The sequence below is a fragment of the Canis lupus genome, chromosome 11 (assembly GCF_048164855.1).
Source record: "Canis lupus baileyi chromosome 11, mCanLup2.hap1, whole genome shotgun sequence".
NCBI lineage: Eukaryota > Metazoa > Chordata > Mammalia > Carnivora > Canidae > Canis > Canis lupus.
The window spans coordinates 41,022,257-41,043,083 of record NC_132848.1 but is presented as its reverse complement, the minus strand read 5'-3'; the positions used below and the strand labels follow the sequence as shown (position 1 = coordinate 41,043,083).

At 40.4% G+C, this 20,827-nt stretch overlaps 1 protein-coding gene across 1 annotated transcript in view; it reads left to right on the top strand.

Moving 5' to 3' along the window:
- Window positions 1-16,987, top strand: part of MRPS9 (mitochondrial ribosomal protein S9) — a 62,558-nt gene extending 45,571 nt beyond the window's left edge. The window contains exons 6-11 of the mRNA XM_072844395.1: window positions 6,163-6,248; window positions 7,080-7,155; window positions 9,605-9,770; window positions 11,313-11,421; window positions 14,909-15,078; window positions 16,793-16,987. Coding sequence (XP_072700496.1) covers window positions 6,163-6,248; window positions 7,080-7,155; window positions 9,605-9,770; window positions 11,313-11,421; window positions 14,909-15,078; window positions 16,793-16,884 — 699 coding nt within the window. The 3' untranslated portion in view covers window positions 16,885-16,987. The remainder of the gene's footprint in view (window positions 1-6,162; window positions 6,249-7,079; window positions 7,156-9,604; window positions 9,771-11,312; window positions 11,422-14,908; window positions 15,079-16,792) is intronic.
- The last annotated feature ends 3,840 nt before the right edge of the window (window positions 16,988-20,827 follow it).

Genomic DNA, 20,827 nt, shown 5'->3' with positions numbered 1-20,827 from the left:
TAAACAAGGAGTGTCTTAAACAGTAAAAAGTAGTTTAAGGAGAAATAAGACACTTAAGGAGTTTCTCGAAGGATCGGATTGTTGAGTACTGAAAGGGAGCTCCCAATTTTGATGGTACTGGCTCATCTGTCTTTTCTCATCCAAAATGGATGGCTTCCATTTCCTTAAGAGCCATGTGACAAGTAGAACTTGTATACTTTTCAGGCATGATTTAGAGTTTCAGCTTAGGATTTCAGGAGCAGAAGGAGGAAACAGAGGCAGAAGAAGAGAAGTTTCTTGAAACAACTGAGTCAAAGTGTAAAGGAATGGAAAGAATTTTTAAAGAGGATAATATGTGTATGTGCAGAAAAGAAAACGCTATGCCATGGCACAAGTGAGCTGTGAATAGCCTTGGTCTAGATGAGGGAGAAAACTGTGTGTGTGTAGTCAAGGGACAGGCCTGAGGGGTGGTCTGTCTGCCCTTAGGGCCTGCCAGCTTGATTGGGGGGGATACCCCTTGTCCACATCCGGAGCCTGTCCAAGCTGGCTATGCTGGTGATGAAGAAGGCTATACCCATGAGCAAGACATTTACAACCTGGCTAGTCATGGTTGAGTATAGGCAGGGCCTTTAATTGTAGGAAAAACGTTAATTCAGGTTTACTCGTTATATACATGTTTTTGAAAATTTTTAAAGTCATTCACTAAAAGCGAATTGAAGATTAAAGTTCATTACAAGAGGTGATAGTTTGACTCTGAAGTGGGAACCCTTTGTAAACTATGATTCGTGAAGTCCAGTCATGTCCACTGCAGCCTTTCCCAAAGTGTTTGCTAAGAAACACAGGTTATAAAATACTTTTCATGAAAAAGGTTCTGCCACAAAGTGAGCTGGCAGTGCCACCCATTGTGTCCTAGGAAAACATGTCCTAGGAGCTATGTGATAGCATGATAAAGTTCAGCAGTAAAGAAGCCTGTTGCAGTAACCTACTGCATCCAGTCACAGAACCCTTTGTACCCAGGGCACCTTTTATTTTATTTTATCTTATTTAATTTCTTTAAGATTGTATTAATTTATTCATGAGAGACACAGAGAGAAAGGCAGATTCATAAGCAGAAGGAGAAGCAGAAGCCTGATACGGGACTCAGTCCCCGGACCTCTGGATCACGACCTGAGCCAAAGGCAGACACTCAACCACTGATGTATCCAAGTGCCCCTCCAGGGCACCTTTTAATCTTCCGTGAGACTAATGCTTGTGAAAGGCTGTACAGACATTGAAAAAATCAGTTTTCAGATACCATAGGCATTTGCTGAAATTTTACACAAACTCCCTCACCCCAATTTCTATGATATGGTTGTGCATCTCTTTATAGATGCAGTTTTTACTGCATCCGTGATTATCATATAAAAGCCTCATTTTTAGGACTCGTTTTACAGTAAACAATGGAATATTTTCAAAGTATTTCTGTAAATTGAAGGAATTACATGGCCACAGATGAAATCTGTACCCAAAGAAGTTTGAAATTAAATAAGTAGATCATTATATATTATTTAAACTATACTGCTGAAGTGAAAAGTTAAAATTTGAAAGAAAACCCAAGTTAATTCTAATCCTGATAATTTACACATAAACAGCATTCATTTGCCTTTTGAAAGAAGGCTGGCTTATTTAGAAATTCTCTGGTTTGTTTTAAATGACTTAAGTAACCTTCTATGTTCATAAAGCATGAGAACAGCAACCCCAGAAGCATCTTGACTATGTGAAGATTCCAGACTCCAGTAAGCAAAAGTCCTGGGGACTTAGTGCCACAAAATCCTTATATAGTTTGCATTGTCTTTGTAACCTTGTAGTGAATATTGAAAACTTTCAGTTTAGTGCCTTTATCTTTAAAAATGAAATTTTAAATAGTAACCCTTCTCACAATGAGGTATTACGAAATAACTCCTTTAAAACTGCAAAATGCTGATTTTTAAAAAGGTACAGAGCAGTACTGACAAATCTTTGCATGCTCTTTTAAAACTATATATATAGCATATTGTTTTCACTAAGTGATAGCAAGGGTCTGTGATAGCAGTATGTCTCTTGAAACATTAGATAAATAACAATAACCATGATAAGTAAATTATATATTATGTTTATTTCATTTTATTTCATTGTATATGCCAATAGCTAAACAATTGAGAAGATTACTACTTAGGAAATATGATTTTCTGTGATTTTTTTTTTTGACAAATACGTATTTTAAGTCCGTTAGTTTTCTGTTATTTAACTAGTATCTAAGATGATAATTACTATTCGTTTATTATTGTATGTTTTGAGTATCAAAATATAGTTGACTTTTCCTGTACCACCCCCACAAGAAATGTTATTTGTTTACCCTTCCTAAAATTGGAATTTCTGCATGATTAATATAGCCAAAACAGATTTTAGAAAGATACCAAAAATCATATTGCTCATGCTCTTGGAAGGGTTTAGTTTAAGCATCCCTTTTCTGCAACCTGAGCATCTGGTATTTTCAAATTAGGCACCTTCTAAATTTGACTCATACATTATGGAAATCTGATGACACGAGGGGTGGATAGGCTTGCTTTGATTTTATGAAATATTAATCATAGCTGTGATTAATGATTCAGCATTTCACATCTGGGTTATTCCTGTCATATTTGAAAATTACACTATTAAATACAGTATATAAACTTAGTGTAGGTGGGGTCACACTAATTCTCTAGTGTCCTTTAAAAATTAAGTGGAAACTTAACAATATACCAGAAGCTACCAGTGATAATCTGTGATGTTGACAGTTCCTGGCATATTTTATACCCTCAGGGATTTTTTTGATGCAGGTTAGTACACATCCCTTCAAGGAGCTGAAGCTATAGAATCTACTTTCTAGAGAACTGTTGTCCTTAACTAACCAAGATAGAATCTCTAGAGTGGTTTTATTATATAAAAGAGAAAGAATAAGTAGAAACGGTACACCAGTAAAATTGTTTCAGTTGTTAGACTCTTGAAAGCCATATCTCCCCCCTGCTGTCATTTCTTGACCATTACTATAGGTCAGGTACTGTGCTAAATACTTGACACGTTTTCCTATTTAAAGAAATGGTTAGGGTATCTTAATGAGAATTATGTAATTCGATGGATTACAACCACCAAAGTGTAAGCATCTGCTGTAAATGAATAGAATTGACCATGTTTAAAATTTGACATGTACTATTCATGGTTGGGTTTTTCATGGTACACATTTTTTCCTGATTATTTCACTTCCACTGTTTAAAAATGATTATGGAGCTAAATATAACAATGGAAGGTAATAGCATGATTTAAAAAAAAAATGTGTGAAGAAGTGTATGGACTTAAAAGTCTGTCCAGAGTCACTAGAAAATGATGATGACTTTAGTAGTCCACACATGGACTAAAATGGACTATGAGGCAGGTCTGTTATTACTATTATTTTCTACTTGCCATAGTTGTTCCAGAAAATAACAGCCTTACAAGCTGGGGAAGGCATCTTATTACTGCTGGTGGTGTTCTCTTAGATTCATATTTTTTTTAGCTGGATTTGAAAGATACGACATCTCTGATTTACGTACCCTCAGAACGTCCAGGCTCTGGAGCAGACCAGAGAGACTGGTGCTATTCCTTCACCAGAGCCCCAAGGTATAGCAATGTGGTTGAGGTCGACCTGCTGACAGCTTGGTGCCAGGTGCAAGAGAGATGCCACTTGTGCTGTGTCGGTCTGCTTTGTACAAGTAGGGCAGGATTCGTCTTGTGGATTGTTATTTCTTCCTTTATTTTACCTGTTCAGAGCATTTGACAATTGCTTTCTAGAAACAGACACAGAAATTGTTCTGATATGGTATTCAGTTGGAGTCACAATCCAGTATCTTACTTAGCCTTTTAAAATGAGTTAAAAGTCAAATGAGGCTTGCCAATTCTTGGGAGATAAATTGTAAAATTTTAAGTTGAGTAGCAGATATACATACCACATGTGGATGGTTCACATTCATGTTTGTTTTCTTTGGGTAGACAGTTGTAGTTTTCTTTCTTTTTTTTTTTTTTAATTTTTATTTATTTATGATAGTCACACAGAGAGAGAGAGAGAGGGAGAGGCAGAGACACAGGCAGAGGGAGAAGCAGGCTCCATGCACCGGGAGCCCGATGTGGGATTCGATCCCGGGTCTCCAGGATCACGCCTTGGGCCAAAGGCAGGCGCCAAACCGCTGCACCACCCAGGGATCCCTAGTTGTAGTTTTCTACAGGCAATGGATGTACTTGGAATATCGTTATAGAGATTGTTACACTTAATATGGACACTAGAATAGAATTAACTGAATTTTCCCTTTGCTATATTATGTTGAACTAGATTCTTGGTACTGCTGATGTGTTGTGTTTTTTTTTTGGTAATTTATTTATTTATTTATTTATTTATTTATTTATTTATTTATTTATTCATTCATTCATTCATTCATTCATTTAAGACGGGGGGGAGAGAGAGAGAGAGAGAGAGGCAGAGGCAGAGACACAGGCAGAGGGAGAAGCAGGCTCCACGCAGGGAGCCTGATGTGGGACTTGATCCCGGGACTCCAGGATCATGCCCTGAGCCAAAGGCAGGCGCTAAACCTCTGAGCCACCCAGGGATTGCCCTACTTCTGATGTTTAGATCCAAACTTTAGTGTATGTCACTTGGGGTCATCATTAAAACAGATCACTGCCCCCCCACCCCACCCCACCCCAAAGGTTCCTCATCTGAAAGTCTGGTTTGGGGCCTGAGAAATTACATTTCAAACCAGTTCTACACTTCTATGGTGCTGCTGCTGCTGCTGCTGCTGCTGCCGCCGCTACCGCTGCCCTGGAAACTTCCCTTTACAGTTACTGAACTGGTAATGGTTTCACTTTGAGATACTCATGCATGCTGTTAATGTATACATACTGGTGCATACAGAGACTGGTGCAAAGGGACACTTCACCTTTCTTAGAAAAACTATTGTCATAGACCCTGTGATATATATGGTAGTTTAATCAAAGCCCACAAGAAGTTGCCCCTCAGAAATTTGAAATTATTAAGACTGTTTGAGATATGGATGGACATGGCTACAGTAACAAGTTGTGTCTTCATTATCTGACAGTAGCTAATGAGACGGGAAGGTGGCATGATCAGCAAGAAAAAATGTTATTTATATCATCTCTGGTTCATCCTTTGAAAATGTCTACTCATTAGGTACCAGTATGGTAGATTATGTTAAATTATAAGTTAATTCATACATACTGGATGTGAGTCCTCAATTAAAACTTGCTCAGTCAAAAAACTGGGAGACAATTTGCATGCTTCTACTTTTGTAATTATTTCCTGCAAAACGTATTTTATTGATACTCTTCATTGCCAGATTATTGCTTTTTACAAGTTCTAACAAAATGGCAGTTTTCCCCCCTGTTTATGTTACAATTTAACAAGTGGCATACATTTACAGACTTTGTTAGAAAGTAAATTAATGGGAAGAAATCAAATAATAAAAAATAAATATAATAGAAAACTTTTTAAGATATAGACTAATATGGTGTGAGGAACATAACTTTGCTGGTTAATTCCCTAAATTTAAAGTATATATTGCTATATGAATTATGACAGGAAAATTTTTGGTCCTGTTTATGGAACTTAAAGGAAAATAGTTCATAGCTTTCTTTTGTTTTTACCAACCTCACTGGAGTGTTTTTGTAGAGTTCATTATAGAGTAAATTTCTTACAGAGTTATTTAAAAATCAGTTAACCTGTACCATTACATATACTAAATTCTCATTGAAATTACTCTATCATCCTTTTTTTTTTAAGATTTTATTTATTTATTCATGAGAGACACAGAGAAAGAGAGGTCGAGACACAGGCAGAGGGAGAGAAGCAGCTCCATGCAGGGAGCCAGATGCAGGACTTGATCCCGGGACCCCGGGATCACACCCTGAGCCAAAGGCAGACACTCAACCGCTGAGCCACACAGGCATCTCTCTACCATCCTTTTGTTTGAGTGAGAAGTAGTATAATTAAAAACTATTTTCAGTATTATTTGCTGTGCAGCTAGATTCTGTAAGGAGGTCCCTTCTGAAATGTGGGATGCTCACAGGGAAAATAGGAAGTAGAAGTCATAATGTGCCATAGCTCTTATTTTAGCGTGTATATTTTATTTGCCACAGGAAGCATATGGAAAGCTACTAGAAGTAGAAAAACGTCAGAATCAGTTGCAAGCCAAAGGTCTATTTTCAGAAAAAACTAAAACCAAGTAAGTTCTTCTCTCGCATTAAAATATGTGAAAAATTTGAACGAAAAACATGCCACTTATCATTCGTGTTTTTTAGGCATACTTAAAGCCTAGAAATGTGTTCCTTATTTCAGCATTGATGATTAAAGTTATGGGTCAAATAACAGTTGAGTTTTTTGTTTGGGAGGAAGTAGATGTTACAGGTGTTATCTTTATGTTACTTCATTCCAGATTGATGTATTAAATGGCACTTATTTGAAGATGTCCTCAGAATTTTTGTTTATATAACTGCTTATTAACTGAAATGGCAGAAATAATTAAGCCATGTAATTGTTAAGATTTGGACTTCCAGTGGACACATAGTGATAGGTTAGATCTGTCAGCCTGGCCTGGTAATGCACTCAACTTCTTACTCAGAAGACACAGGTCTTCAAGAATCTCTTGGTGAGGTCATACATAACAACTGCTAGCTCTTTATTTGGATTTTATTATTACTTTAGTCCACTGACAGAACAACTTTGTGTCCATAACATCTCCTTTGAAGTAAATAACAAAAAATAAGCGCAGTGTTCATTTTTAAGAAACCTGGTAGCTTTGTGTATCAAATGAGTTCCACAGTAATGTGTTTAAGTTCTCCAACAAAACGTTTGCTACACTGGGTGTCTTTTCTAAAGTAGGATGAGGGAATTAAATAACACTTCTCAAAAATAGTTTATTTGGGTGAAATCTTAATGCTCTAGAATACAAAAATTTGTTTCCCAATCAAGAATCGCTACTATATGTGGGATCTTCTGTGCTAGAACTCTAATTGCATGGTTAATTTAAAAGAGAATATATGTGATATTTTAACAGAGACCTGATTGACAGCAGATGGCTGATTAAGGAGGAACTAGAAGAAATGTTAGTGGAAAAACTGTCAGATCAAGATGTGAGTAATTAATCTTTTAAATTTAAGGGGACCTTGTGCCACAGGAATGCAGACAATTGCTGTATTTAGGATCGTCACAGTAATGTTTCTTAGAGGCAGGTGTTCCTTTCTAAAACATATTTATAGTTGATCTCTGCCATAGGGCCGAATTGCGGTCAGGAGGGTGACATGCCTAGTCTCCAGATCCTCCTATGTAAGTGCCCTTGTGTCCTCTGCCAGTTGTTCTAGGGAAGTGTGGCAGATGTCATTTTTCATCTCCTTCAGTAAAGCAGATAGCTAATTTTACAAGCTAATAATGACGAGTATAAGGAGGTTAAGTAGAAAAAGAATGGAGCACATGGTCGTCTTTATGCAATTTGCTGCTCGCTGGCTTGCTTGTGTGTAGTATCTAGAAGGGCAGCATTTTTCGTCTTAGAATCTGCAGACCCACCCATGTCAGAATCACTTGAAATACAGCCAGAAAACTGCTTTGAAAATGTAGTTTCCTAAGATTCAGACCTGGTTGTCACCCAGGAATTCGTATTTTTAACAAGCTCCCAAGGTGAGTCTTATACCCTATAAAGTTTGTGCCCCCTGCTTTAGGTTTTAATTGGAGTGTTCTTTTGCTAAATGCTCTAATATATGCCAATATCATCAGAGGAAATTTGATGTTTTAAACATGTTGATGTTCTAAATTTAGATTATTTCTAGAAGATTTGAGTGTAAATTTCACAAATTGTTCCAAAAAGGGTTTTTTTCTTCCATGGCACTGGCTAACATTGTTAGTACCTTGCCACCCGTGTTGATTTTAAGTCACGTACTTAAATTGCTCTTTTTCTCATTTAACATATTGGATAAATTAATGATTTGGAAACGTTGCAATTTGCTTAACAAGGTGTCAGGCATTTGGTGAGCGGTAGATCTGGAGTTAATTTCTAATATCCTAACTGCCAAGTCTCTATTGCTGCATTTGGATCTAACTGAAAAAATCTCTCTTTGCTTCTTCATTGAACCCATCATTTCATTGTTTCCTATGTTTTCTGGCTACTTTGATTTTTATAATACAAGTTTGCCTTTTTTGCTTTTGGTTGTTGTTTTCAAAATGGAAAAAAAAAAAAAAAAAAAACGTAGCCCAAAGACTTTTTTACAAGTGTGCTGCTGGGAAGACCAAATATATACATTTTCTGTACATACACACAATGATACATATATGTCATATACATTGACAGTAGATGTGTAGATGATAGTCATCTGTACTTTGGGGTACTGGATAGCAGAAGAAATCCTGAAGCTACTGACTGGTATCAAGATGAAGGAGGCAGAGACTTCTTAAACCTTACCTCTAGCCTATCAGAAAGGCCATGCCCTACTAGTAAGTACCCATCCATACGTTCATAGTCAAGTGTGCGGTGGAATTGAGAGAACCACTGACAGCAGAGGGCACAGGCCTGTAAACAGAGGGCAAGAACAGAGCTGTTATCAGTCCAGGTACTGTAGGTGGCGAAGTCTTGTCACCCTTACTTAGAAAATGCCCTTCTCTTCTATTGTAACAGCACAAAGAAGAGTAACCAAAGCAGGCTTTTTTAAACTTACTGTGGAGATGTTTCCACATTTCAAATTATTAATGGCAGATGTTCACGATAAAGTCAGAGGTGACAAAGAGGAGTATGATTTTCAAGATTGACAAAAACACAAATAAGGTTATCAAAAATTGGGTTTCACACTCCACATTAACTAAGGATCTTGAGTATTAGTTGTCTCCTTCTGCATAAACACTTTAGAATGATTACTCTGGTGTCTAATTTTAAGGGGTTAATACCAAGTTGTTTACTTTCTAATCACATGTTCGAGAACTATTAAAAAAAACGCACAGAGTAGCAGGGATAATTTATTTCAAGAGGTTGCCCTTTAAGTCAAGTATCTCTTGAATTTTTAAATAGCTTGATTGTTCGGTTTTAAAGGAAATCATAAACATTAAAGTAACACAGCTTGAACAGCTAAAGATATATTTGCCAAATGTATTATGAAATATAATTTAAGAGGTACATTTTCTCAAAATCAAACTCTTCCCATTTTACTATACATAACTTAACAGGAAATTATTTTTAAACCTCCTCTCGATCCAGTTAATAAAAGAGTAGAAATTACACTTGAAGATCATCTAAATATTTTTTAAAAATGAACTTAAATCTCAATTTCTTGTAATGACAATACAGAGAAGCAGATTTTTCTTTGCTTGGTAAGTCCCTTTTGTTTCTCAAAAGAAAAGATTGGGCACTGAGGGATACACAGGGGAAGTACAGCATCTGCATGCTGTTATAAAAGCAGCATGAAGGTGCAGGAGTGTCATCCTGTCAAAATTCATCAAGAAAAGCAACATTGGAAAGATCAAGTATACAAAAATAGAAAAAATTTAGCAAATGCAATTACACTTGCATCTTCTAATGAATTTTTATTTTATTGTCTGCAGTATGCACAGTTTATTCGGCTGCTAGAAAGGTTATTGACACTGCACTGTGGTTCTGAAGAAGAATTTGTGCAGAGATTTCGTAGGAGTGTAACTATTCAATCAAAAAAACAACTGATTGAACCTGTGCAGTATGACGAGCAAGGAATGGCCTTCAGCACCAGCGAAGGTAATGACATTCTGTGGAGAGAAGATAAATATAGGGAGAACTGAGAAATGACAATTATTTTTATTTGCTCTCACTCCCTGATATTCATTTGATTTTTTTTTTTTTTTGCTACTGCTACGTTGGATTTTCTGATTTTTAAGACTCTGTTGAAAGTTTTAAAAATCTGAACCTTCTCATGTCCCAAGAAAAAATGTGGATGTGTGCATACACCATCTTGCTAGCACTTTTTATTTTTACAGATTTATGTTAAATCTTTTTATTTTCATTTTCACATTTTCAACTGGCAGAAACAAAAAGTGTTTATAATAAAGATTTCCGGGCAGCCCTGGTGGCTCAGCGGTTTAGCGCCGCCTTTGGCCCAGGGTGGGATCCTGGAGACTCGGGATTGAGTCCCATGTCGGGCTTCCTGCATGGGGCCTGCTTCTCCCTCTGCCTGTGTCTCTGCCCCACCCACCCATGTCTCTCATGCAAAAATAAATAAAATCTTTAAAAAAAAAAAAAAAAAGATTTCCTACGTAAAATGAAAATGCTCAGGGAATCTGCTTGTCAGATACTGGAACTCCGAAATGTGAAAACTTCTAAGTCCTCAACCTCACATCTTCCTTAAAGCCATGCAGACATTCCTTGTGATGCAGCTTTTAAGGCCTGACCTATTAAATGATAAACCTGCAACTCTTAACAATTGATCATCCTTCCTTTGGCATTTCAACTAATGTTTTCAAACAAATGAGACCTCTCCTGGGGATTCCTTCCATTTCTACCAATTTTATCATACTATTCATATATTTTTAAAAGTTACTTGATGATTAGATATATTCTTATTGATTATAAAAGATGAACACAGGGATCCCTGAGTGGCTCAGCAGTTTAGTGCCTGCCTTCGGCCCAGGGCGTGTTCCTGGAGTCCCGGGATTGAGTCCCACATTGAGCTCCTTGCATGGAGCCTGCTTCTCCCTCTACCTGTGTCTCTGCTTCTCTCTGTCTCTCATGAATAAATAAATAAAATCTTTTAAAAAAATAAAAAAAACACTATTGGTTGTTTTCCTAAAGTAATGTAAATAAATATGAATTACGTCATTGCTCATTGAAGCTAATTTTTTTTTTTTAAAGATCTTATTTACTTATTTTGGAGAGAGATAGAGCACAAGCATGAACAGGGGGCGGGGCAGAGGGAGGAGCAGACTCCCCGCCAAGCCAGGAGCTGGACTCAGGGCTTGATCCCATGACCTGGGACCATGACCCGAACTGAAGGCAAACGCTCAACTGACTATGCCACCCAGATGCCTTGAAACTAATTTTAAATCATTGTGGTTTTCCTAAAATGGAGTTGAGGAACAGAATTACCCCATAATAAGCTCTATTACATCAAATTATGGTTTAGTTTACCTGTTTTATTTCTTTGACTTGTAATACTCACAGAACTTTCCTACGTACAGTGTAATGATACAGTCATTCTAGGGAAAGAATCTAATGTGTAGTTTTACCTATCTCAGAACATTGGCCTTTAAGATTTTGACTAATATAAATTTTATATTTACAAAGGTAAAAGAAAGAGTGCAAAAGCAGAAGCAATTGTTTATGGGCATGGAAGTGGAAGAATAAAAGTAAATGGAATTGACTATCTTCTTTACTTCCCAGTGACACAAGACCGGTTAGTTTCTGGTTTCGCATTTGCTCTTTGTCTTTATACTTGATGTTAAAAAGGTTTGTGATTTTTCTGATTATATATGTCTGAATGATTGTTTCTCTTTACCAGTATAATTCATTTAAATCAAACTAGCTGGAAGGAAGCTATCTCTCTTTTTTTAAACTCTCTTTGGTTCTCCAGATTTTGAAAAAGCAGCTTTTGGAATTCCTCATTAATTGAATCTTCCTTTTCTTTTCATCAGATCCTACTAGAAGTTGAATATTTTAGATGTAGCTTACATTCTAAAATGCATACTATGCCGAAATGAAAGAAAAGTAGATTACCACATCTTCTGTTTCCCTAGTTGGGAGGTGGACGTGCACAGAACAACTAAAACCTACTTTGGCCCTTACCACCATAAATATTAGAAAAAGTCTGCTTTACACTCTGGATATTTTCCTCCTCAGAGGAAATTGATTACATATTGAACAAGCAAAGAAACCTGACATTGATGTGTTAAAATAAGAGCTCATCAGGCTTTAGTTCCCAGAGTCAAATATGGCAGTTTTATTTTTTGGACTTTGTAACCCATGGAGAAATCGACATTAATCATAAGTAGGTATTACTAATTCAAGTCCTCTGAATACACTCATCTTCGATCTCTGTGAGGCACTATCTGCAGGCCTTTTTTAGAGACAGTTCTTTTTCTAGTAGTTACTGTCATGATCCATGGGTAACACAGGTTCTGCATGATTATGCCCTCCTTCTTAATCCTGTTTGCTGAATGTGTAGTGTGCTATTTAAGCTGAAAAGGGGCCGAAGCTCTGCTGATCCCAGTGCTTATGTAAGAAAAGGGGACCCTGTTAATGGGCAAGTTTCTGGACTGAAAAATGACTTCAGAAAATATATGTTTATATTATTGGTATGTGTGTCTGTGTCAAGGAATTAACTCCATTCAAATGCAGTGGACAAATCCTGCCATCCTTCTCACAGGGAAATGGGTAGAGGAAGTTCTTCTTTCCCTTAAGAACAGCCAGAGAGAGACCCAGAACTTCAGCACTGGAAATTGCTTGGAGGAATGACATTTGACCAATAACTTGTTAGTTTGCTTTCAGATATAACTCTTGATTTAACCATAAATCTCATTATGGCTTGATCTCATAATTAAACGGTATCCTTAGAACTTTTCAGTTTGAATTCATCAGGTGTTTACTAAGGACTGTGTGCACAGTCTTGTTCTGACCATTGTGAAGATATCAGAGCTATGTAAGATACTGTTTCTATCATCTAGAAACTTCCTCTCTGAATGGGAAGCCTAAGGAGAGTCTTGGTGTGGGAATGGGCACCCAGGCCATCTCATCATCTTAAAGTGGTTGTAGGGATTGGTGGTAGCTGTGCTTGCCCTGGGCTGGCCTTTCATCATGCAGGAGCAGCTCAGGAGCTTACAGATTCAGCAGCAAGGTGACCACTGACCAGTCGGAAGATAGCTGAACTGAGAATCAAAAAGAGTATGCATTTGTATGTACGCTAAGTTACTTGCTTTTCAAATGCTATCATAAGGAGTTGTGTTCAGAGAAGATAGAAAGGAGACTTTTTTTTTTTTTCCAAAATAACTTTGATTAGATAACAAAGAGTAAAATAAATTTGATTCTTTAAACTCAGGATTCGATCTGAGATGCCTGAGAGCAGATTAAGAATGTTTTTTGTACATATTTGTTTGTAGTCCAGTTTAATTAAAATTGTTAGCTCTATATAACCATTTTTGACTGTTATTCTTCGGGTCACACCTACCTATAAACTAAGTTTTCTTCCTTAGTATGCACCGACTTTCCAACTGTCCAGACCCTTCTTGGTGGTCCTATCATGCCTTGACCACCCTGGCTCAGTCACTCTAGTGTATCTGGAGTAGATTATAGAATGTGTTTTTTCCTGAATTTGTCTATAGTTCTTTATATAAGCATTTGTTAAGGAATCTTAGAATTTTAGGAATTAAGACGGGTAAGTGTTTAAGCTCCCAAACAAGTGGGTGACTAGAGCTACTCAGTAATGTCACTTACGTCACTAACCACTTAACAATGTCAGAAAACACAGAGACACCCCACACACACACACACAAGTCTGTGAGATAATCCCATAGATTCTGTCTTGGGCTGTCTTTCCCTGCTAGAAAAGTGAAATGCTGGAATTATATTATCATTCTCTAAGTTTTCTTTAGTTATTATGATAATATGGCTATTACTTTAAATAGCACTATTTTTATAACATTCCTATTTTTTATTTCGTTGCTTTATTCAAAGCGATATAGATTTATGTTGTTTCAGGCCTGTGTTTTTTTTGTTTTTTGTTTTTTGTTTTTGTTTTTTTTTTTTTTTATTTATGATAGTCACAGAGAGAGAGAGAGAGGCAGAGACACATGCACCAGGAGCCCAACGTGGGATTCGATCCCGGGTCTCCAGGATCACGCCCTGGGCCAAAGGCAGGCGCCAAACCGCTGCGCCACCCAGGGATGTTGTTTCATCCCTGTTGAAACAACTTCCCTGTTGAAATAGCACTATTGCAGATTCAAGTTACTGTGTTCTTGGAAGGTCTCGTTCAGAGAAAAGGTTCTCTCCATCTGTCTGCATGTGATTATTTTGCCTGTGTATCCTGAGGAATAACACTTTTATATCCTGTCCATATCTATCTTTCAGCATCGCTGTGGTGTAATAAATTTTATTTGGGGTCTAGAAAGCTACACTGTCAGATAAAGCAAGTAAATCCAGTATGAATCGGCTTTTAAATATTCAGTAGAGATATTAGGGCAAAATAGCAAGATCAATATACTTGACAAAGGCAGTGGTGCTTGTACCTGGTACATAAATGGTGTTCAACAGACACTTGCTGGGTTGAGCAAGAGAAGGTCCAGGGCCACATTCTGTGTTCCATTCTCTAATCCTTGGGTGCCCGTGGGGCCCATGCAGGCATAGGCTGCTGAGGGGAGCAGGCCTGGCTGGGGTTGTGCAGTGTGTCTCCTGGTGCCAGACCAGTAGTGGGACCCTGCCACTACTGCCAAGAACCAGTAATAAGAATAGGTGTTTCAGGGGGCAGGGGTCGGGTAGGAGTTGCATGTGGTTCTAGGAACTGTAAAAACCATGTCAGGATGAACATCATACATTATGGTACACTTTGTTTAGTGAGTCTAATGGCATTTGATAATTGATCACTGAATCCAGGGAGGTTCAGCTGGTTATAGTGGCATTTCCCAGCTTTGAGACTTCTTTACAAGGTTATTTTCAAGCTTCACAGGGTTCTCATAAGAGAAAAGCTATTGGATCAACAGTGAGAGAGTCTGTATTGCTTTCTCCAAGAAGAGGAAGAAGAAGAAACGTGGCTGTCCGCAGAGCCTTCCCAGTACCAGCAGCACTGCGAAGTCTGAGTGCTGGCATGCCTGATATGCTTTCTATAATTGTTGAGAGTGTGAACAGTTTATAAATCTCTATAGTAAACTACCTTTCCGTGTGACCTGTTTTAGAGAACAGTTGATGTTCCCCTTCCACTTCCTCGACCGGCTTGGAAAACATGACACGACCTGTACTGTCTCGGGGGGCGGGCGGTCGTCGCAGGCTGGAGCCATTCGCTTGGCAGTGGCGAGAGCCTTGTGCAGTTTCGTCACGGAGGAAGAGGTTGAGTGGATGAGACAAGGTACGAGTTGCAGGGGTGTGGGAGGGTTGTCTTTGCACGATCTGTGAGTGTTCGCTGGTTCCCGCAGCGAAATCAGAACATACTCAGTTAAATACATAGCATTGCAGTGTGCTGGCTTCCCTTTTTATGCCCCAGAACCGTAACAGTGCTTTTCAGTTTTCATTTCTGTGAAGTGAATTTGAATTAGAAAAAGAAAAGGAGGCCCTCCCAGCGTCAGGGAAGGTTTCTTTTGGCCCTTTACAGCCTAACCTCTTGGCCAGTTTAACCAGCGCTGCTCTGTTGTGTGTAACAGCTCAGTCAGTGATTGTTTTATCACAGAAACCTGGAACGATTCGATGTGATGATGAAGTCCATATTGTAGCTTTCCAACATTGGCGATTTCCATTTTTCTAGTGTGATGTGACTTTAAATTAATTGTATGTTGTCTTATTTGCTGGGTGACTCTGTCATCTCTTCATGACTACAGGAGTCTGCAAGAATATACAATCGGTTTGTCTGTTAGGGCACTGCTTTAAGCACTTATTATAAAGCACGGGAGTTGTAGTGAAGACTCTTTGAACTGTTTCCGGAGGGAAGAAAGCTCCACGGGTGCTACTAACCAGCTGTGACTGGGCGAGTCACTTAGCACCTCTGAGCTCCCTGCCCTCCCATGGGAGCCGCTATCATCCTGACACCATGCTGCAGGTGGGCACCACTTGCAGCTGAGGCTGGTTGATTCTTTAAGTCACTTAAAAATCCATTTGCTTATAGATAACTCACCATTTGGTAGGATTCATGTCTAGTCATTCTGATAACTTGTAGGACCTTCACAATATTGCTAGTGTGCATATTGAAACATAGTAAACTCTTCTTGTAATTTAAATGAGAATTTAGACAAGTCTAGTCAGCATTTTGTCCAAAATATTTATTCTGTGCCTTTTTAAAGACAAGTAAGTTCAAGAACTTAATGGGTATATGAGTGATTGAAGTTTGCCCTTGCTTTATGCCCATTCGGATATTCCTAATAAGATACCCACACCTTGTCTGCAGGGAAAAGAAGTGCTAGTGTTGGAAGAGTAAAAAAGACAAGGAAAAACTATGGTCTGTTTACATATTTATAAAAGCAGTGTAAGAGGTTTCTCATCACTGATATTCTTGAAATCTGTGGTTCCAGCCACCACGGGGGCATGTTATTTCGGGGCATATGCTGGAGTAACTCATCAGTTGCCTAGAAATCATAATCGCTCTTGATGATTAGGAGAGTGAAAGCTTCCAGAAATTTCTTTCCTCAGATGGGTTTGATAAATCATACTGTATGTCTATGTTTGTATGTTCATGTTCTTAATCTACAGTGTCCTTACACTTTCTCTTACTCCACCAGATACTGTTTCTTTTCTACCTTGAGTCTCCGTTAGAACTTTCATACCTTTAATAATAAGCAGGCAGTGTAAGTACAGTCTCAATGAATAGTGGCTGCCCACACAAGAGCAGACTTATCTTAAGTGGAACAGGCTTAAAAACCTATAAGGAACCACAGCCCTCATAGGAGAAGAACAGACTCAAACAGTGTAGCTGGTGTTTGTCTCCGAAATGGGGGAACACTCCTAAAAGAGTGAGAGCAAAGTGCTGTCATGAGATTTATACCAGGCTGGTAAATTATTACAGGTCTGCTTGCTTTCCTGCTAGGCTGCGTGCATTTTTCATGGTTCATAAAGGCTTCTTTTCTGCACCACAGCTGGACTGCTGACTGCCGATCCACGCGTCAAAGAACGGAAGAAGCCAGGCCAAGAGGGAGCCCGCAGAAAGTTTACCTGGAAGAAGCGCTGAGTGTTCTTTCACAGGCGAGGAGAGGAAACGCAGTGTATATGTACCTGGCATGCAGAAAGCATACAATAAATATTTGCTGGCCAGTGTAAGGGCAGCACCATCAGGCACTTGAGTTGTGAGATGATTTATTTTTAAATGCTGCTTTGTAAAGGTTACCTTGTAAACATAATTTTAAAAACATGTTTAACTTCATTCTTTATTTTTTAAACTTTTTCAGAAGGTAGTTTTAGAAGTATGATTCATAGAATCTTGGCATATTAGATCTGAAAGAAACATTCAACAACATCTAGTCAAGTAACCTCGTTTTGCAGACCAGAAGGCCCAGCCTCCAAAGCGAAGGGACCTCCCAGAGCTACGTTACTAATCCCAGTGAGAGAACTCCTTTCTCTGGATTCTCTTGTTTTCCCACACGGCCGCTATTACAAATACTTTTCAAAATGAGAGGAGAGAATGCTTGTTCAGAATAATCAAGTAAGGTGTGAGTGTCTTTGTCAAGAGCCAGAGAAGGCTGAGCTGCCAAGTGTCCAAGGAGTGGATTCAGACAACTGGCCAATCTCCCCCAGTCCCTGGCAGCCACCATGCTACTGTTTCTAGGAGTTCAGCTTTAAGGCACTACATAGAAGGGATACCATGTGGCATTTGTCTTCATCCAGCTTATTTCCCTGAGTATAATGCCCTCCAAGTTAGGTACAGGCTTTCAACTAGAAGATGAATTAGTTCTGAGGATCTAATGTGGTGATTATGGTTGATGATACTGTATTGTATAACGGAAATTTGCTCAGAGGGTAGAAATGGAGCATTCTCACCCCAAAAAGGCGGGGTGATGGATGAGTTCATTAACTTGGTGGTAGGAACCCTTTCACAACCTGAGTATATACAGTAGTTCCCCTACCCCCATCCATGGCACCTGTTCCAAGATCGCGGTGGGTGCCTGAAACCATAGATAGTACCATACCCTGTACATCACGGGGCCTTTTTTCTATATGTAGATATCTATGATATCGAATTTATGAATCAGGCATTGTAAGAGATTAACAATGATAATAAAGAATAGTTTTAACAGTATACTGCAATAAATGTTATGTGAATGTGGTATCTCAAAATCCCTTATTGTGCTGGACTCACCCTTCTCATGATGGTGGGAGATGATTAAATGCCCACGTGATGAGATGAGAGGAAAGGTGAGACGGCAGGCCACTGCTGACCCTCTGATAGACCAGGAGGAGGATCATTTACTTCCAGACTGCGGTTGACCGTGGGTATCTGAAACCATAGATAAGGGGGGGCGGGGGGGACTACTGTATATCAAATCATCAAATTACACATTTTAAATATATTACAACTTTGTCAATTCTACCTCAAGAAAGCTGGGAAGAAAGCCAAATGAAATTAATAGTTAAGTCTGTCATCGCATACTGCTGTAGTATAAACAAGAGACTAACCCAGGCGAAGAGCTCCCCAGCCCACGGAGGGCTCAGCAGAGGTGCCTGAGCAAGGAGCTATGAGGCTCTGAATGAAGGTGGGCAGGCCGGGAGTTCACACAGGCAGAAGAGCGAGGGTGGGGCCAAGGTGCGGAGTCCTGGACTACAGGTCCCCCAGAGACTGCCATGCACTAGCCGTGTGCCTGGCAGCAGTGGGGACAGCATCAAGTTGTCTGCACCAGGTCTGAAAGACCACACACGGGTTTTTAGCCAACAGCTGGTCTCCTCAGTCATAGCTAAGTGTTAAATTGAGTTGCTTACAGGGTTTCTAAAGTTCTTTAAGAAACTTCGATTTTAACTTTATTCTAATTTTGCAGTAGGTTTTTGAGGGGAAAAGGGTAATTGGCGACGGGTGCTTTAAGTCCATTTTAATACAGTTGTCTTAATAAATGCAATACTTCAAGAATTAGACCCTCTGTTCAGCTGACCTTTCCGTAGGGAGTTCTCTAGTACCGATTTCTTAGTCTAGATTTTTAAATTTACTAAGTTCTGAAACGTGCATACACTTCACACTTTAAACCACACAGTAACATGATGAATAGGAGAGCACACATGTCACTGCATCATGCCCAGTGCATTATTCATCTCAGACAAAATCATAGAAAACGTGTGCTCTGGTTTTTTTCTACATGGCAGACACTCTTGTGGAGTCGGGCAGGTTCTTTTTGGCCCCTGTCAGAGTGTGCTCTCCATCCCCCTGATGGAGAGCAGCCAAGTGGTCCTGCCCTGTGCAGCGGGGCCGCTGCGGTCTCGTGGGTGGGCACGCTGGTCCACCAGCATCTGGCAAGCACCTGCCGTGTTCTCTGGATCAGGCAGAACAGGGCGAACCGAGCGAGTGCCGCCGGGGCTTCTCTGGAAGAGCCGACACGGAGGAAGCCTCGTGGGAAAGCCAGGAATCAGGCCACAGGCCAGGACCCTGAAGGACGGGAGATGTGGCTGAGACAGGAGTGGGGTAGGAGGTGGGGGTGCAGACTCCGGCAGCAGGAGAGAGACCAGCAGAAGGCAAGCCTGAGAGTGTTCAGGGGACCAGAAGCCTGTGGCAGGGCGGGGTGGGAAGGTGCTGCGCGGGTTTGTGGCAGCCCGCTGGGTCATGGAGGTGTGTCGGTGCTTGCTGCCCACCAGGAGCCTCTGAGTTGGTGTGTGTCCTCCAGTGAGGGTTGGGACCCAAATGTTTTAGCTATTAGGTTATACAGTGGACCTTTGAGCTGCACAGGTCTACTTACATGTGGATGTCTTTTCCAGTAAGTACAGTACAGTAAATGTATGTTATGATTTTCTTAACATTTTCTCTAGCTTTTTTAATAAGAATATATAATAAATGTAGTATACAAAGTATGTGTTAAACTGTCATGGGTAAGGCTTCCGGTCAACAGTAGGCTATTAGTAGTTAAGTTTGGGGCGGGTCAGAAGTTCTGCATGGATTTTCTCCTGCACAGGGATCGGCACCCCCCAAATCCCCACGTTGTACGAGGGTCAGCCTGTAACAACAGAATCTGAGTGGTGCGTCCAGCCTCCTGTGAGAGCCCACAGGCTCCAAGGGAAAATCTCTACCTCTGGAAGATCACAGCTATTGCTAAACAGGAGGGACTCAACTACAGTTACACTCAAGGACTGGGCAAGGTGACCAGAGCAGGGGTGGGTGTGCGGAATGTTCCAGAGCGGCCCTGAGCAGGGCCAGGGGACTGGCCGGCTGCAAGAGTCAGGGGCACATGCCAAGGAGGAGAGCTAGCAGGCAGCTGGTAACGCAGAGAACTGCCAGCACGGGAAGGGCAATTGGCCACAGAGGGGCTGGTGATACAAGAGGGGCTGGCTGGAAGCTTCTGGTATTTGGGGACCAGAGTCAAGCTGCCTGGCACACAGCTGGAAAGGAGGGGCTGTAATCTGAAGGGTGGGTCATGCAGGGGGCTGGCTTGGTTGGCTCCTCCCTGGGGCGGGGGGGGGGGGGACATTTGAAACACGGCTGGAATCAGCACGGAGGGATGTACGGCAGGAAGAAGGCCAAGCCTCTGCTCTTGAGAGACAGCAATGATGGTGGAGGAGGGAGGAAGTTGGGGTGCCCGGGGACACTGGAGAAGGAAGCTGCAGGTGCCTTCCCCGTGCGGGCAGACATCTGGGCCCTGTGTGCTCAGCAGGTCTTGCTGCCCTCCCAGTCCCAGTTTCCTCCCTTCATATTGGGGTCACTGTCTGCCCTGGCAGCTCCACCTGCCCTTTTGTGAGGATCAAATAAGGTTGGGTGGGACAGCGCTGACCGTCTGCCCAGGAACCGGGCCGTCAGAGCGGGCACGAGGCAGCCAACGGAGAGGATTAGAGCAGATCCGGCCTTGTTTCTTTGTTCAGCTTGAATCAGGCTCTTTTGCAAACAAGTGGTTAGAGCAGGAGCCAAAGGGCACTTGACTCTCCAGCCTCTGATGCTTGACCCTCTCACCACCTTGGTCAGAAACATGGGGAGTGTGTTCTGAATG